The 13,617-nt window shown below is 54.9% G+C and overlaps 2 protein-coding genes across 4 annotated transcripts; one reads left to right on the forward strand and one right to left on the reverse strand.

The window, feature by feature from the left end:
* Nucleotides 1-1,829: 1,829 nt before the first annotated feature.
* Nucleotides 1,830-4,172, forward strand: PSMB6 (proteasome 20S subunit beta 6). The gene is made up of 6 exons (XM_045984596.1): nt 1,830-2,327; nt 2,720-2,787; nt 3,108-3,239; nt 3,355-3,484; nt 3,684-3,828; nt 3,955-4,172. The coding sequence occupies exons 1-6, from the start codon at nt 2,226-2,228 to the stop codon at nt 4,095-4,097; spliced, it is 720 nt and encodes a 239-aa protein (XP_045840552.1). The 5' UTR covers nt 1,830-2,225; the 3' UTR covers nt 4,098-4,172.
* A 2,445-nt stretch (nt 4,173-6,617) lies between these two features.
* Nucleotides 6,618-13,436, reverse strand: C18H17orf114 (chromosome 18 C17orf114 homolog). Of its 3 annotated transcripts, none has more exons than XR_006815928.1 (2): nt 13,137-13,436; nt 6,618-6,886 (listed from the first exon to the last, which is right to left on the reverse strand). XR_006815928.1 is itself a non-coding variant. In XM_045985259.1 (2 exons), the coding sequence occupies exons 1-2, from the start codon at nt 7,377-7,379 to the stop codon at nt 6,720-6,722; spliced, it is 240 nt and encodes a 79-aa protein (XP_045841215.1). In that variant the 5' UTR covers nt 7,380-8,415; the 3' UTR covers nt 6,618-6,719. The 3 variants fall into 3 exon arrangements, 1 of the variants encoding a protein (XP_045841215.1); XR_006815929.1 differs by lacking the exon at nt 13,137-13,436 and adding an exon at nt 10,655-10,734; XM_045985259.1 differs by lacking the exon at nt 13,137-13,436 and adding an exon at nt 7,307-8,415.
* Nucleotides 13,437-13,617: the final 181 nt, after the last annotated feature.

A 13,617-nucleotide genomic window follows, 5' to 3' on the forward strand; every position in this document is an offset into this window, starting at 1 on the left:
AAACAGAAATCCCTAACAGGAAGGGATTTGAGAAATTCACGAATACGTAGAAAAGAAACAACATGATCCTGAACAACCAGTGGGTCAAAGGAGAAATCACAGGGCAAGCATTGTGAGATGCGTGAAAAGGAAAACAAAACACATCAAAGCTTAGGGATGCAGCATCAGAGTGCTCAGAGGGAAACTTGTCCCTGTAAATGCCTATTTTAAAAATGAAGAAAGATCTTAAATCAATAGATCAAGCGTCCTACTTAAAAACTATAAGAAGGGGCGCCTGGGGGGCTCAGTGGGTTAAGCCTCTGCTTTCGGCTCAGGTCATGATCTCGGGGTCCTGGGATTGAGCCCCACATCGGACTTTCTGCTCAGCAGGGAGCCTGCTTCCTCCTCTCTCTCTGCCTGCCTCTCTGCCTACTTGTGATCTCTGTCTGTCAAATAAATAAATAAAATCTTTAAAAAAAAAGAAACTATAAAAAGAAGAGCAAACTAAAACAACAACCAAAAAAAGCAGACGGAAAGAAATAAAAAGGTCGGAGTGGAGAGGCGCCTGGGTGGCTCAGTCAGCTGGGTGTCTGCCTTCTCAGGATCCTGAGATCAAGCCCTGCATCAGGCTTCAGATCAAGCCCTGCATCAGTAGCCCTGCTACTCTGCAGGAAGTCTGCTTCTCCCTCCGCCTCTCCCCCTGCTCATACTCTCTCTCTCAAATAATTTTTTTTTTAATTTCAAAGGCTTTAAAAAAAAGATTTTATTTATTTATTTATTGGAGAGACAGCACAAAGCAGGGGGAACAGCAGCCAGAGGGAGAACCAGGCTCCCTGCTGAGCAGGGAGCTGATGTGGGACTTGATCCCAGTACCCTGAGAACATGACCTGAATTGAAGGCAGATGCTTAACCCACTGAGCCACCCAAGGGTCTCAAATAAAATTTTTTTTTTTAAGTGTTTGTGGGGTGCCTCGGTGGCTCAGTGGGTTAAAGCCTCTGCCTTTGGCTCAGGTCATGATCTCAGGGTCCTGGGATCGGCCCGCATCCCTTCCTCTCTCTGCCTGCCTCTCTGCCTACTTGTGATCTCTGTCTGTCAAATAAATAAAATCTAAAAAAAAATTTTTTTAAATGTTTGTTTCAAAGAATACCAGTGAAGGAAGTGAAAAGACAATCAATAGAATGGGAGAAAATATTTGCAAATCATATGCCTGACAAAGGCTTAGTATCTAGAAATAAAATAGAACACCTAGGATTCAACAATAAAAAGATAACCCTGTTTTGGGGGGTCTGGCTGGCTCAGTTGCTGGAGCATGTGATGCTTGACCTCGGGCTTGTGAGCCGGAGCCCCACGATGAGTGTAGAGATTACTTAAAAATAATAATAGAATAAAAATAAAACAGGCCAAGGATTTGAACAGACATGATATGCAAATGGTCCATTATTAGCACGTGAAAATATGCTGAACGTCACTAATCACTAAGGAAATGGGGGTGGGGGCCACCCAAGATGCCCCTTCGAGCCCAGGAGGACGGCCACAACAGGAAGCGCACAGTGACCGTCAGCGAGAACGCGGAGAGACGCGGTGCTCGATGCACGCGGGGCTGGCGGACCGCTGGGGGGGGGGGGGGGCAGCTGCTATGGGAAACTGTCATTTCCGCAAAATGCTAAATCCTTTCCTTTCTTTCTTTAAGACTTTATTTGACAGCGAGTACAAGCCAGCAGAGCGGCAGGCAGAAGGAAAGACAGAAGCAGGCTCCCCGCCGAGCAGGGAGCCCTATGCGAAACTCGATCCCAGGACCCCGGGACCACGCCCTGAGCCGAAGGCCCACGCTTGACTGACTGAGCCCCCAGCCTGAGTTCCTACATGACCGAGCAATTCCACTCCGAGTGTACGGTCCTAGGTGTATACATCCAAGAGAAGCAAGGCCTGTGAAGCCATTTTAATTCAGAGACGCCCAAATGCACCCCAAGACTCTGAACCTCGACGCCCTTCAGATTACGTCAGTCCCGCGCAGCCCGATGGGAAATGTAGGCCATCCGCACCGTCGTGGGCGCTTTTCTGCGCGTCGGCAGGCCACCCCGCCGTCAAGCGTTCACTGTCGCAAAAGAATCTTCCCTGAGCCGTTGCTTTCCCTTCGGCCGTCAATCGTGACTGAGCTTCGCCCGCAGACGGCTCCACCGCGGGACTGAAGAGAGTGACAGGGCGCTTTACGACAGTTGCTTTGTGGCAGTGCCGGAGGAGGAAGATGGCGGCCACCTTAGTAGCCCCTCGAGGCTTGGGGTCCGCGCCGGCCTGGGGTCCCGAGGCCATTACCCCGGACTGGGAAAGCCGGGAAGTGTCCACAGGGGTGAGGAGGCGCCCGGGGTTCAGGAGATGTGCGCAAGGCTTGATGCTTGATGGGAGAATGAGGCCTGCGTGGGTTGGAATACGGGAGGGCGGGGGATCGAGGTGGTCTGATGCTGGAGCGCTGAAGAGGTGTCCTGAGGATGTTGGAGAGGGACGCTGGAACGCGGAGCCCGGAGTCTCGCGGGACGAGGGTTTCCGGCCGGCGTGGGCCTCTGGGGATGTGGGGATTGGAATCCTGGTGCTGTGCAGGGGTGCTGGGGCCCCGGGAGATTTGCTGGCGGGTCGGTGGCGCACGACTTGCGTGCTCTAGGGACTGCACCAAGGAATCGTTGGGGTTTGCGTACGCGGGACAATGGGAAGGGGCCCGGACTCACCCCTTTCTCCTTCCCCCAGACCACTATCATGGCTGTGCAGTTTGAAGGGGGCGTGGTTCTGGGAGCCGACTCCAGAACGACCACCGGGTGAGCTCCGGACAGGTCTTGGCCAGGCATCCAGTCTTTCCCTCCCTTCCTTCCTTCCTGGCCTGGCAGGCCGTCCTTACCCTCCACAGCCCCTCGCGGGAAGGGAGGTCTCTCCCCTCCTTGGACTGAAAGATCTGTTCCAGCTCCCACTACTTCTCAATTTCCCCTTCTCACCCTTTGGTGACATTTTTGCAAAAGTCTGTGCTGGCTTCAGTTGGGGTGGGAACTAATGGGAAATGCTGAGCCCTTGGAGTGGCCAGTAGTGGGATAGGGGTGGGAGACGAGTGGGATTGCCCCATCACGGCCCTGCCATCCTGCAGGTCCTACATCGCCAATCGAGTGACTGACAAGCTGACCCCTATTCACGACCGTATTTTCTGCTGCCGTTCGGGCTCAGCGGCTGACACCCAGGCAGTTGCCGATGCGGTCACTTACCAGCTCGGTTTCCACAGGTACCTGTGGGCAGGGGAGGGGTGGGTATCTGCAGGGAGCTGGGACCCCAGGTGCTAAATGGTCTGACTCCCAGGCCCTGACGCTACCTTTCCTGTCACTCTCCCCACCCTCTAGCATTGAGCTGAACGAGCCCCCGCTGGTCCACACAGCGGCCAGTCTCTTCAAGGAGATGTGTTACCGATACCGGGAGGACCTGATGGCAGGAATCATCATTGCGGGCTGGGACCCCCAGGAGGGAGGGCAGGTGAGATCCCCCACCCCCGCCCCCAGCAGAGCACAGGCCTTTGATCCTCTCCCCACTCCACCCATTTTCTGTTTTTCTTCCCAGTTTCTACTTCACTTAATAGTAACTCCTCCCAGACCGGTCCCCCATGGGTGCGGGTATATGTCCGTGTGCTGCCGTCGGTACAGCCAGTGACTCTTCTCGTCCTTCCATCTGGCAGGTGTACTCAGTGCCCATGGGGGGTATGATGGTAAGGCAGTCCTTTGCCATCGGGGGCTCCGGGAGCTCCTACATCTATGGCTACGTCGATGCGACCTACCGGGAAGGCATGACCAAGGACGAGTGTCTGCAGTTCACTGCCAATGGTGCGGACTTAGCTTTCTGGGCCTGTGAACTCTGACCCTCATATCTGAGCCACCCGCATATCCATTCCTCACTCCTTGTCGTGAAGCCGGCATCTGACCCTGACCCCAGCTTTCTTTCGTTCGCAGCTCTCGCCTTGGCCATGGAGCGGGACGGCTCCAGCGGAGGGGTGATCCGCCTGGCAGCCATCGCAGAATCAGGGGTGGAGCGGCAGGTACTTTTGGGAGACCAGATTCCCAAATTCACCATTGCCACTTTGCCACCGCCCTGAGTCCCGGAATTCTGGGATACAATGGGAGACACCCCCTAGTGACCTAAACTTCAATAAACAGTTTGTCCGAAAGAATCTGCTTTGAGGTTCTTTTCTTGACCTCAACCCTGTGCGTGTTAGGCCCACCCCTGTGTGTGCAAAGCTCTGCTCTGAGCGGGGAGGGACAAGCCTTTGCAAGAGTGGTTTTCAAACCTCTTGCCCAGCCCACCGTCCCCCACACTGCCTTTCCTCCACCGTACCAGGTCCTTAGGACACCAAGGTATGGTTGAAATGGGGGCTGCCAACAAACGGCCCACCCCCTTCCCTGTTCCAGCCCAGGGCGGAAGTCAGAATCCTGCCTGGCCCTGGGACCACGTCCCCTCGACCTGCCTCCTGCTTGTCATCATGGCTGGCTACCGACCCAAAGGCCAGAGGGCCTCGGATCTCTGGCCCAGACTCATGGTCCCTCCCTCCACGCCCACCTCTGTTACCTCATCTTGTCAGGAGCAGCAGCGAGATTGCGTTCGCTTTGGGGACAGGTGGACCTTGTTTGCAGCTAGCGTTGAAGATGGATATTGTGGCGGCGGCGGGGGGGTGCTGGGAGCGCTGTGGGGCAGCCCTGAAAGCTGTCATTCCCACGGGGGTGTGACAGTGAACCGGTCTTCAGCCCCCCAGGGTGGGAGGCTGAGGGCAGACTCCGGGCCCCCACGGCCATCCCCACTCAAGCGGGGGACCCAGAGGAGCTCAGTGTGTGCGTGCGGTCACGGTGCCCGTTTTCCCTCCAACTCTGAGGATAAGGGAACTGGAGGAACCACGTGGGAAAACTTGGTTCTAGAATACGATGCTGCTCGAGAATACGAGGTTACAAGGGAGGCTTCCTAAGGAGGCGGGAGGTTCTGCGTTAGTGCAAAAGAGCAGAGGAAGACGTCTGATCCCAAATGTGCACCTCACATTTAAAATACCCGTAGAGAGGGCCGCCTGGGTGGCTCAGTCAAGAGTCCAACTCTGGATCGTGGCTGGGGTCATGACCTCGGGGTCCTGGGGTGGAGCCCCGTGTCCCCTACGTGCTTAGCAGGGAGTCCACGATCCTCTCTCCTTCTGCCCCCACCCCCCCTACCCTGCTTGCTCAAGCTCTCTTTCTCTAAAAATTAAATGAATAGATCTTTAAAAAAATAAATAACTCACAGAGAACTTCTGGCTTTTCTGCAAAACCTGTTCACCCAGTCCTCCCTCCCTCAAGGCATCCTAACTTCCTCCGTTGCCTGCACTCCGCACTGAGCCGGACAGTATGTCCTAGAACCTCCGTCCGCTTGCTGCCGTCTGCACGCCGCTCTCCTGTAAGTGATGTGACGGGAATTTCAGGCGTGCGGCCTAGCCATTGGACAACTCAGCTGTGCTCCCTGCGCACCCCTGTCTTGATCCCAGCCACCATCATGACTTGCCCGCCGGATGGCAGCGGGCCCGTCCGTGACCTTGCTCCTGCCACACTTGACCTCCTGCAGGCTTGTCCATAGAGCGACCAGAGTGACCTTTCCATGTAAGTGAGAGCGTGTCGTCCCTTGCTTGATCTTCCTCGATGTCTCGCTGTCCCATCTAAGATCATACCTTGGCTCCTCTCCGTGGCCCAGCTCACCCAACAGGGACCCCCTCCGTGACACTCTGGTCACTGGCTTTTTTCCTCTTCCCTAGGACCTAGGACCTCATGGGTTTTGCCCTTACACTTCCTGTTTTTCCTGCCCAGGACTCAGCCTCCCTGATTTTTTTTTTTTTTTAATAAACTTTTTTTTTTAAGGCATCTCTTCCCCTAGCGTGGAGCTTGTACTCATGATGCCGAGACCAAGAGTCCCGTGCTCCACCGCGGAGCTGGCCCAGCCTCCCATCAGATAAAATTTAGAGCAGTTTTAGATCCGAGTGGAGGTTCCCGGCCATCGGTGCCTGCCCTCTCGTGCCCAGTTCCCCCCCCCCCACCCCGCTGTCAGCATCGGTGACCGGAGTCCACACGACACAGGGGTTCCCGGCTTTCACTCGGCCCCTGACCGTTCCAATGCCACACCTTCTCAGCATCTCCTTCCCAACTACCTGGTTCCAGGAGCGCCCTCCATCCCGCTCTCACAGCACCGTGTAATTTCCTCCACAGCCGTCGCCCTCTCTGCCCGCTCCTGTGTTTATCTCCCATCCGTGAAAAGAGCAGGCTCTCTGCTTGGCCCACTGATGCGTCCTCACTGCCCGCCAGGAAGTAGTGAATATGCTTCCCTGCCTGGTTCCCCAGTCCTGTCTGGCCTCCAGCCTCTCCCAACCTCGCGCGGCCCTCAGCTGCAAGCTGGACTTCCGCACACCCCACACCGGCTTCTGCCAGCCCCAGCTGGGCTCTGCCGGAGATCAGTGGCGACTTGGTCACCAGCCCCGCAGCCCCTCCACTCCAGGCTGCCCTCCCCTCCTCCGCCCCAGCTCCCGGCCCCCTGGCCCCTGCCGCCGACCACCCCGGGGCACGCACACATGCTCCCCTGCACGCAGCCCTGGGTGAGCTCTGAGTATATTTCATGACAAGGTCAGGAGGGCCTGGGCTCAGGCGGATCACGGAGAAGTCTGGGGAGGGAAGGTTGTTGCAAAGCGTCCTGGATGTTCAGCCCCTGGTCGTCCCGGTCAGATGGTGGAGTCGTTGGCGGATGTGAGGTCGTGCAGCTGGTGGCGGAAGGAGAGTCGGGCTTTCCGGCTGAAGTAGGCGCCGGAGGAGGGTATCCCTCCCTCGGCCACGATGGGGGCCGGAGCCGGGCTGGGAGTCGGATCTGGAGGGGCCGCGGGATCCAGGCCTGCAGGGAGATGGGAGGAGGAAGGGTGCGGTGGGGCAGCTTCTCCTTCCTTCCCTGCAGGGAGGAGGAAAGAGGCCAGGGAGCATCCTAAGGCAGGGACAGAGGACACAGAGAGAGTGGGGCTGCTTTCGGTGGCCTGTGACCTATGTGGTCACACATGGCCTAACGTGCAGAAGGCCCGGGGGTGGCTGGGAGGCTTTGCAGTCGCATCTTGGAGGTGTTCATAATTTTTTTTTTTTTTTTTTACCAGGGGGCTTTACTTCCTCGTTCTACTGGCCAGTCTGTGGAGAATCCACCTCCCATCCTGGGAAACAAATGATTCTTTTCCCTTCGCTGGTTTGAACATTTCCCCTTCTCCCCAGAGAGAGCGCGCCCTCCCATTTTCCTCGTTCTCCCCCCCCCCCCCCCCCCCCGTAGTACCTGCTTCTCTCTCTGTCCCCCGCGGTCTCCGGCACCCACACCACGGGAAGCACAATGCCCCCTTGAGACCCATCTCAACAGTGGAGGCCACCGGGATGCTGGGAATGGCCAGGAGGGCCCCAAGAGGAGAGGTGTGGCTTCCAAGCCCCCCCAGTGCAGCCCAAACTACCACTTAGCCTCAGACTGCCTGGTGATTACAGGCGCCAGGGGATGGACGGAGGAGAGGGAGGAGGGAAGAGGTGGACGGGTACCGCAGTCACACACCTCTCCTCTGTGCCCCCCCATCACTTGGGGCACTCTCCGGCCTGCAGGGAGAAGCAGGAGGATGCTGGAAGGGGAGGGATGGCAGAGATAGACACGGAGGGGCTGGGACACACAGACGCGCCACAGGAATGCTGGAAAACCCGGTGCCGGCCGGGACACTGCCCGGGGAGGGGGGCTCGTTTGTATTCTGGAATGAGAATCCAGAATGCCCAAGATGTCAGATTTTAGAGAATGGTCTATTTTTGTAGAATGAGACCTGCAGGGCGGGGGAAGGCTTGGTTCCCGCGGGACGGTCTGGTAGCTCTTGCCCCCTTTTCGGAGTCCTAGTTGATTCACGACGCTGTCCAGGTAGATTCAAGGGACTTGTACGCGTCACCTGGTGTCAGCCTGTCCGCGATCCTTCGAGCCGAGCGTTACTGCCGTCCTGCTCTCCCAGCTGAGGAGCTGGAGGCACGGACATCAGCAACTTCCCGAGGTCACGCCCACCCCTGCCAGGCTGACCCTGGCCCCTCTGAACGGCACAGTGACCTTCAGGCACTGATGCCCTCAGCCAGGCCTGGGGGCCTGGAGCACCTGCAGCAAGGACTCTGGATGCCCCCCACCCCCGGAGAGCAGTGTGAACGTGACCTTACCCTTCCCTGGGGGTGCCTCATGCAGCAAAGTTTGGGAAGCACCCCTGCCTATACCGCACCGTCAGAAATCTGTTTCATGTTTCTCAAACAGCTCGATGGACGTACAAATTTCCATGCACGTGAATGCGCACATCCATATACAGTCCTAGGAGTCTTAGCAAGTGTGTACACCCAGAGACTGGCCACCCCAATCGGAACTTCATATAAATGGGCCATATGGGGGGCGCCTGGGTGGCTCAGTGGGTTAAAGCCTCTGCCTTCGGCTCAGGTCATGATCCCGGGGTCCTGGGATCGAGCCCCGCATTAGGCTCTCTGCTCAGCGGGAAGCCTGCTTCTACCTCTCTCCTTCTTCCTGCCTCTCTGCCTACTTGTGATCTCTCTCTCTGTCAAATAAATAAAATTTAAAAAAATTTTTTAAAAATTTTTTAAAAAAAAGGGCTGTATGGTGTTACTTTCTTGGGTCCCGTTTCTGTCGGCTTAATGGTTTTGAAATTCACCCGAGTTGTATGTATCTGCAGTTTCCTTGTGTTTTTTATACTATCGCTATTATGGGCGTGCACGACATACTTTTGTAAAATTCACCCTTTTCAAGTACACGAGTCAGTGGTTTTTGCGATATTCACGGCCGTGCAGACATCGCGACTGATTTTGTAACATTTCCGTCACCCTCAAGAGACCCTGTGTCCCCTTCCAGTCACCCTGCCTGGTTCTCCTCCCCGGCTGCTGGCCACCCCTAAGCTACCTCCTGTCTCTGGATTTCCCACACACGAACTCCCACCCTGTGCAGTCCACCGTGTCTGGCTCCGCTCCCTGTTTCCAAGGGTCGCCCTGCTGTGGCCCGTGGTAGTGCTTGATTCCTTTCCACGGCTGCGTGGTATCGCACACGGGCTATACCACGGGCTATAGCACTTTTTTCTTTTCTTTTTTTTAAGATTTTTTTTATTTTTTTAAAGATTTTATTTATCTATTTGACAGAGACAGCCAGAGAGGGAACACAAGCAAGGGGAGCGGGAGAGGGAGAAGCAGACTCCACGCTGAGCAGAGAGCCCGATGCGGGGCTCGATCCCAGGACCCTGGGATCATGACCTGTTTGAAGGCAGACACTTAACTGACCGAGCCACCCAGGCGCCCTTCTGTATTTATTTTAGGGGAAGAGAGAGTGCAAGCAGGGAAGGGGACGGGGAGAGAGAATCTCAAGTAGATCCCCACTGAGCACGGAGCCCTTCTCTGGGCATGATCCCACAACCGAGATCATGACCTGAGCAGAAACCAAGCATCATCTGCCTAAGCACCTGGGTCTCCCGGGTGCCCCTGTCTTTCCTTTGACTGATGCATAGTTGACACACAATGTGACCTTACTTTGAGGGGATCGGACCGTGACCGGACAGGTCTGTACAGCATACCGTGCTCACAGGTGTAACTACGACCCATCACCATGAGACACTGTTCCAGTTTCACTGACCGCGCCCCCTGTGCTGAACCTTTCATCCCCATGATTTCGTCCTTCCACAGTGGGAAGCCTGGACCTCCCACTCCCCGCCACTTTACCCCTCCACTACTTTACCCCTCCGTCCACACTCTCTGGCAAACAGCAGTTTGTATTTATGGATCTGTTCATGCTTCGTCCATTCTGGTTTTGGGAGAAAGAGAATTTTTTTTTGGTTTTTTAGATTATTTATTTGAGGGGCGCCTGGGTGGCTCAGTGGGTTAAAGCCTCTGCCTTCGGCTCAGGTCATGATCTCAGGGTCCTGGGATCGAGTCCCGCATCGGGCTTTCTGCTCAGCGGGGAGCCTGCTTCCCCCTCTCTCTCTGCCTGCTTCTCTGCCTACTTGTGATCTCTGTCTGTGAAATAAATAAAATCTTTAAAAAAAAAAAAAAGATTTATTTGAGAGAGAGAAGCAGCTGGGGAAGCGGCAGGCAGAGGGAGAGGGAGAAGGAGACTCCCCGCTAAGCAGGGAGCTGATGTAGGGCCCCATCCCAGGACCCTGGGATCATGACCTGAGCCAAAGGCAGGCACTTCACCGACTGAGCCACCCAGCACCTCTGCAGAGAGAGAATCTTAAGCAGGCTCTATGTCCGGTGTGGAGCCTGACACAGGGTTCGATCTCAGGACCCTGAGATCATGATCTGAGCCAAAATCAAGAGTCTGACAATTAATTGAGCCACCCAGACATCCCTGTTCATTTTCTCTTTTAAATTTTGCAAATAAGTGAAATCACATGATGTTTGTCTCTTTCTGACTTGTTTCACGTAGCATTATAACATCCAGACCCATCCATGTTGTTACAAGAGGCAAGATCTCACTCCTTTTTTATGGTTGCATAACATTCCCGCGTGTGTGTGTGTGTGTGTTTGTGTGTGTGTGTGTGTGTGTACCACATCTTTACCCATTCATCAATCAATGGACATTTAGTTGTAAATAACGTTGCTATAAACATAGGGGTGCGCCTACCTTCAAACTGGTGTTCTCGTTTCCTCCGGGTAAACACCCGGCAGTGAAATTACCCGATCACGCACCCAGCTCAACTTTCAGTGTTTTGAGGAACCTCCATGCTCCACAATGGCTGCACCAATTTACGTTCCCAGCGACAGAGCACGGGGGTTCCTTTTTCTCCGCATCCTCCCCAACACTTGCTTTTTTCTTCTCTTTTTCATATTAGCCATTCTGACAGCTGTGAGGTGGCACCTAACTGTGGTTTTGATTTGCATTTCCCTGATGACTAAGTGATGTTGACCATCTTCCTTTCCACGTGTCTCTTGGCCATCTGTAAGTCTTCTCTGGGAAAATGTCCATGCAGGTCCTCTGTCCATGTTTAAGTCAGATTGTCGTTTTTGGTGTTGAGCTATACACGTTTTTTGTTTTCGTTTTTGAGCACGGTCCACCCCCAGCATGGAGCCCAAGTTCAAACAGGGCTTGGACCAAGCAAGATCCCAAGATCAAGAACTGAGCTGACATCAAGACTCAGACACTTAACCAACTCAAGCCACCTAGGTGTCCCCAAGAAACTCCTCATAGATTTTGGATACTAACCTTTTTTTGGATCTGCCATATGCAAATATCTTCTCCCATTCAGTAGGTTGTCTTTTAGTTTTGGTGTTTCCTTTACTGTGTAGCAACCTCTTATTTTGAGGAAGTCCCTGTAGTTTATTTTTGCTTTTGTTTCCCTCGCCTCGGAAGATGCATCTAGAAAGAGACCTCACTGCCTGCGCCCTCTCAGGCGCTAACTCTGATTTAGGTCCTTCATCCGGTCTGAGTTTGTTTTTGTCTGTGGTGTGAGAAAGTGGTCCGGCTTTCGTCTTTTGCATGGACCTGTCTGGTTTTTCCAGCACCGTTTACTGAAGAGACCGACTTTTTCCCGCTGGATATTCTGGCCTCCTTTGCCGTGCATGAATTGACCCTACGGATGCGGGTTTACTTCTGGCTCTCTATCCTGTCCCCTTGGTCTGTTTTTGTGCCAGTACCATACTCTTTTGATGATGTATCACTCAACGCTTAACATTTGAGGAACTGTCTTCCAATGGGACTGTCCCATTTTACACTGTACTTGCTTCGATGGCAGAATAACAGTACATTACCACGAATTGATCGAAATAAAAAGATTTCTTCTCTTTAAAGAGCACTATTATTTTACTTTTTATTATTATCATTTTTAAAGACTTATTTATTTATTTGACAAAGAGAAAGCAGGAGGAGCAGAGGGAGAGGAAAGAAGCAGGCTCCCCAGGGAGCAACAGCCCAATGTAGAATTCAGTCCCAGGATCCCAGGATCACGACCTGAGCCCAAGGCAGATGCTTAACCCACTGAACCACCCCAGCGCCCCAGAATCACCGTTATTTGAAACACACATGCCCCATTCAGTGAGAAAGTGTTTTACATGTGTCTGATACAAGATTTCCATCCTAAATACAGGGGCGCCCGGCTGGCTCCGTTGGTAGGGCCTGCCACTCCTGATCTCAGAATCCTGAGTTCAAGCCTCAGGCTGGGCTAGAACGCACCTAAAAAAGTAAAAATACCAAATATATAAAGAATGCATGATTCAATGATAAGACAACATGGTTTTGTTTTTTAATTAGCAATAGAGTGGAACAGACACTTTGCAAAAGAAGATATTCAAGTGGCCAACGAGCGCATGAAACGTGGTCACCATCGTGAAGCATCAGACACACCCAGAGAAACTCCGGTGACAGCTAGTGCATGCGTACTGGATGGCGAACACTGAAAAGACCGACGGTGTCTAATGCTGCCTGTGCCCTGGGACAGCCGGACTAACGTCCCTCAATCCGGGCCGCGCAACAGCGGAGCAACCATTTCAGAAACCAGTTCTGCAGTTTCTTGTAACGTTAAAATACCATTACACATCCGACCTGCCGAGTTACACACCGACCCTCCGACTTACACACCCAACCTGCCAACTCATATGCCAACCTGCCGACTTACACACACCCAACCCGCTGAGTTACACGCCCGACCCTCCAACTTACATGCAGACCCTCCGACTTACACGCCTGACCCGAGTTACACACCGACCTGCTAACTTACACACTTGACCTGCCAACTTACACGCCGACCCTCCGACTTACACGCCCGACCCGCTGACTTACACACCAACCCCGACCCTCCAACTTACACACCCGACCTGCCGAATTACACACCGACCCTCTCACTTACACGCCCGACCCACCGAATTACACGCCAACCCGCTGACTTACACACCGACCCTCCGATTTACACACACGACCCGCCGAATTACACGCCGACCCTCCGACTTACACACCCACCCGCCGACTTACACACCCACTCGCCGACTTACACGCCGACCCTCCGACTTACACACCAACCCGCTGACTTACACACCCACCCGCCGACTTACACACCCGACCTGCCGACTTACACGCCCAACCCTCCGACTTACACGCCGACCCGCCGACTTACATGCCGACCTGCCCACCGCACCCCAACTGTCCCCCCAGAGCGGGAACCGCACCAGCCCGGGAGGTCCGGACGCTCTGTCGCAAGAGACTGGAACAGCCCAGAGGTCCGTCAAGAGGACAGATAAGGAAATCCGCACTTTGGGGACGACGGCACATCCTGCGTCGTGGAACCTCAGCTCGTCCAGGCTCTCCCCGCCCGCTGGTCCCCCGGGAGAGTCCGGCCGGGACAAGTGCGCGCAGCACTGTGCACGCTCCCGAGCCCGGGGCCGCCTCCCCCACCGCCCCCGCCGCCTCCGCCGGCGCGGGGAGGGAGAAGCTGGCCATGGGCCCCGCCGGGGGAAGGCGCGTGCGCTCGGACAGACGCTGCGGGGCGCGCAGGCGGCGGGGGCGGGCCGGGGCCGACGGGGCGGGCACGGAGGTGAGGCCGGGCGGCCCGCCCCCGGGGGGCCGGCCCCGATCGCCCGCCCCGCCCCGCCCCGGCC

The sequence above is a fragment of the Meles meles genome, chromosome 18 (genome assembly GCF_922984935.1).
Source record: "Meles meles chromosome 18, mMelMel3.1 paternal haplotype, whole genome shotgun sequence".
Taxonomy (NCBI): domain Eukaryota; kingdom Metazoa; phylum Chordata; class Mammalia; order Carnivora; family Mustelidae; genus Meles; species Meles meles.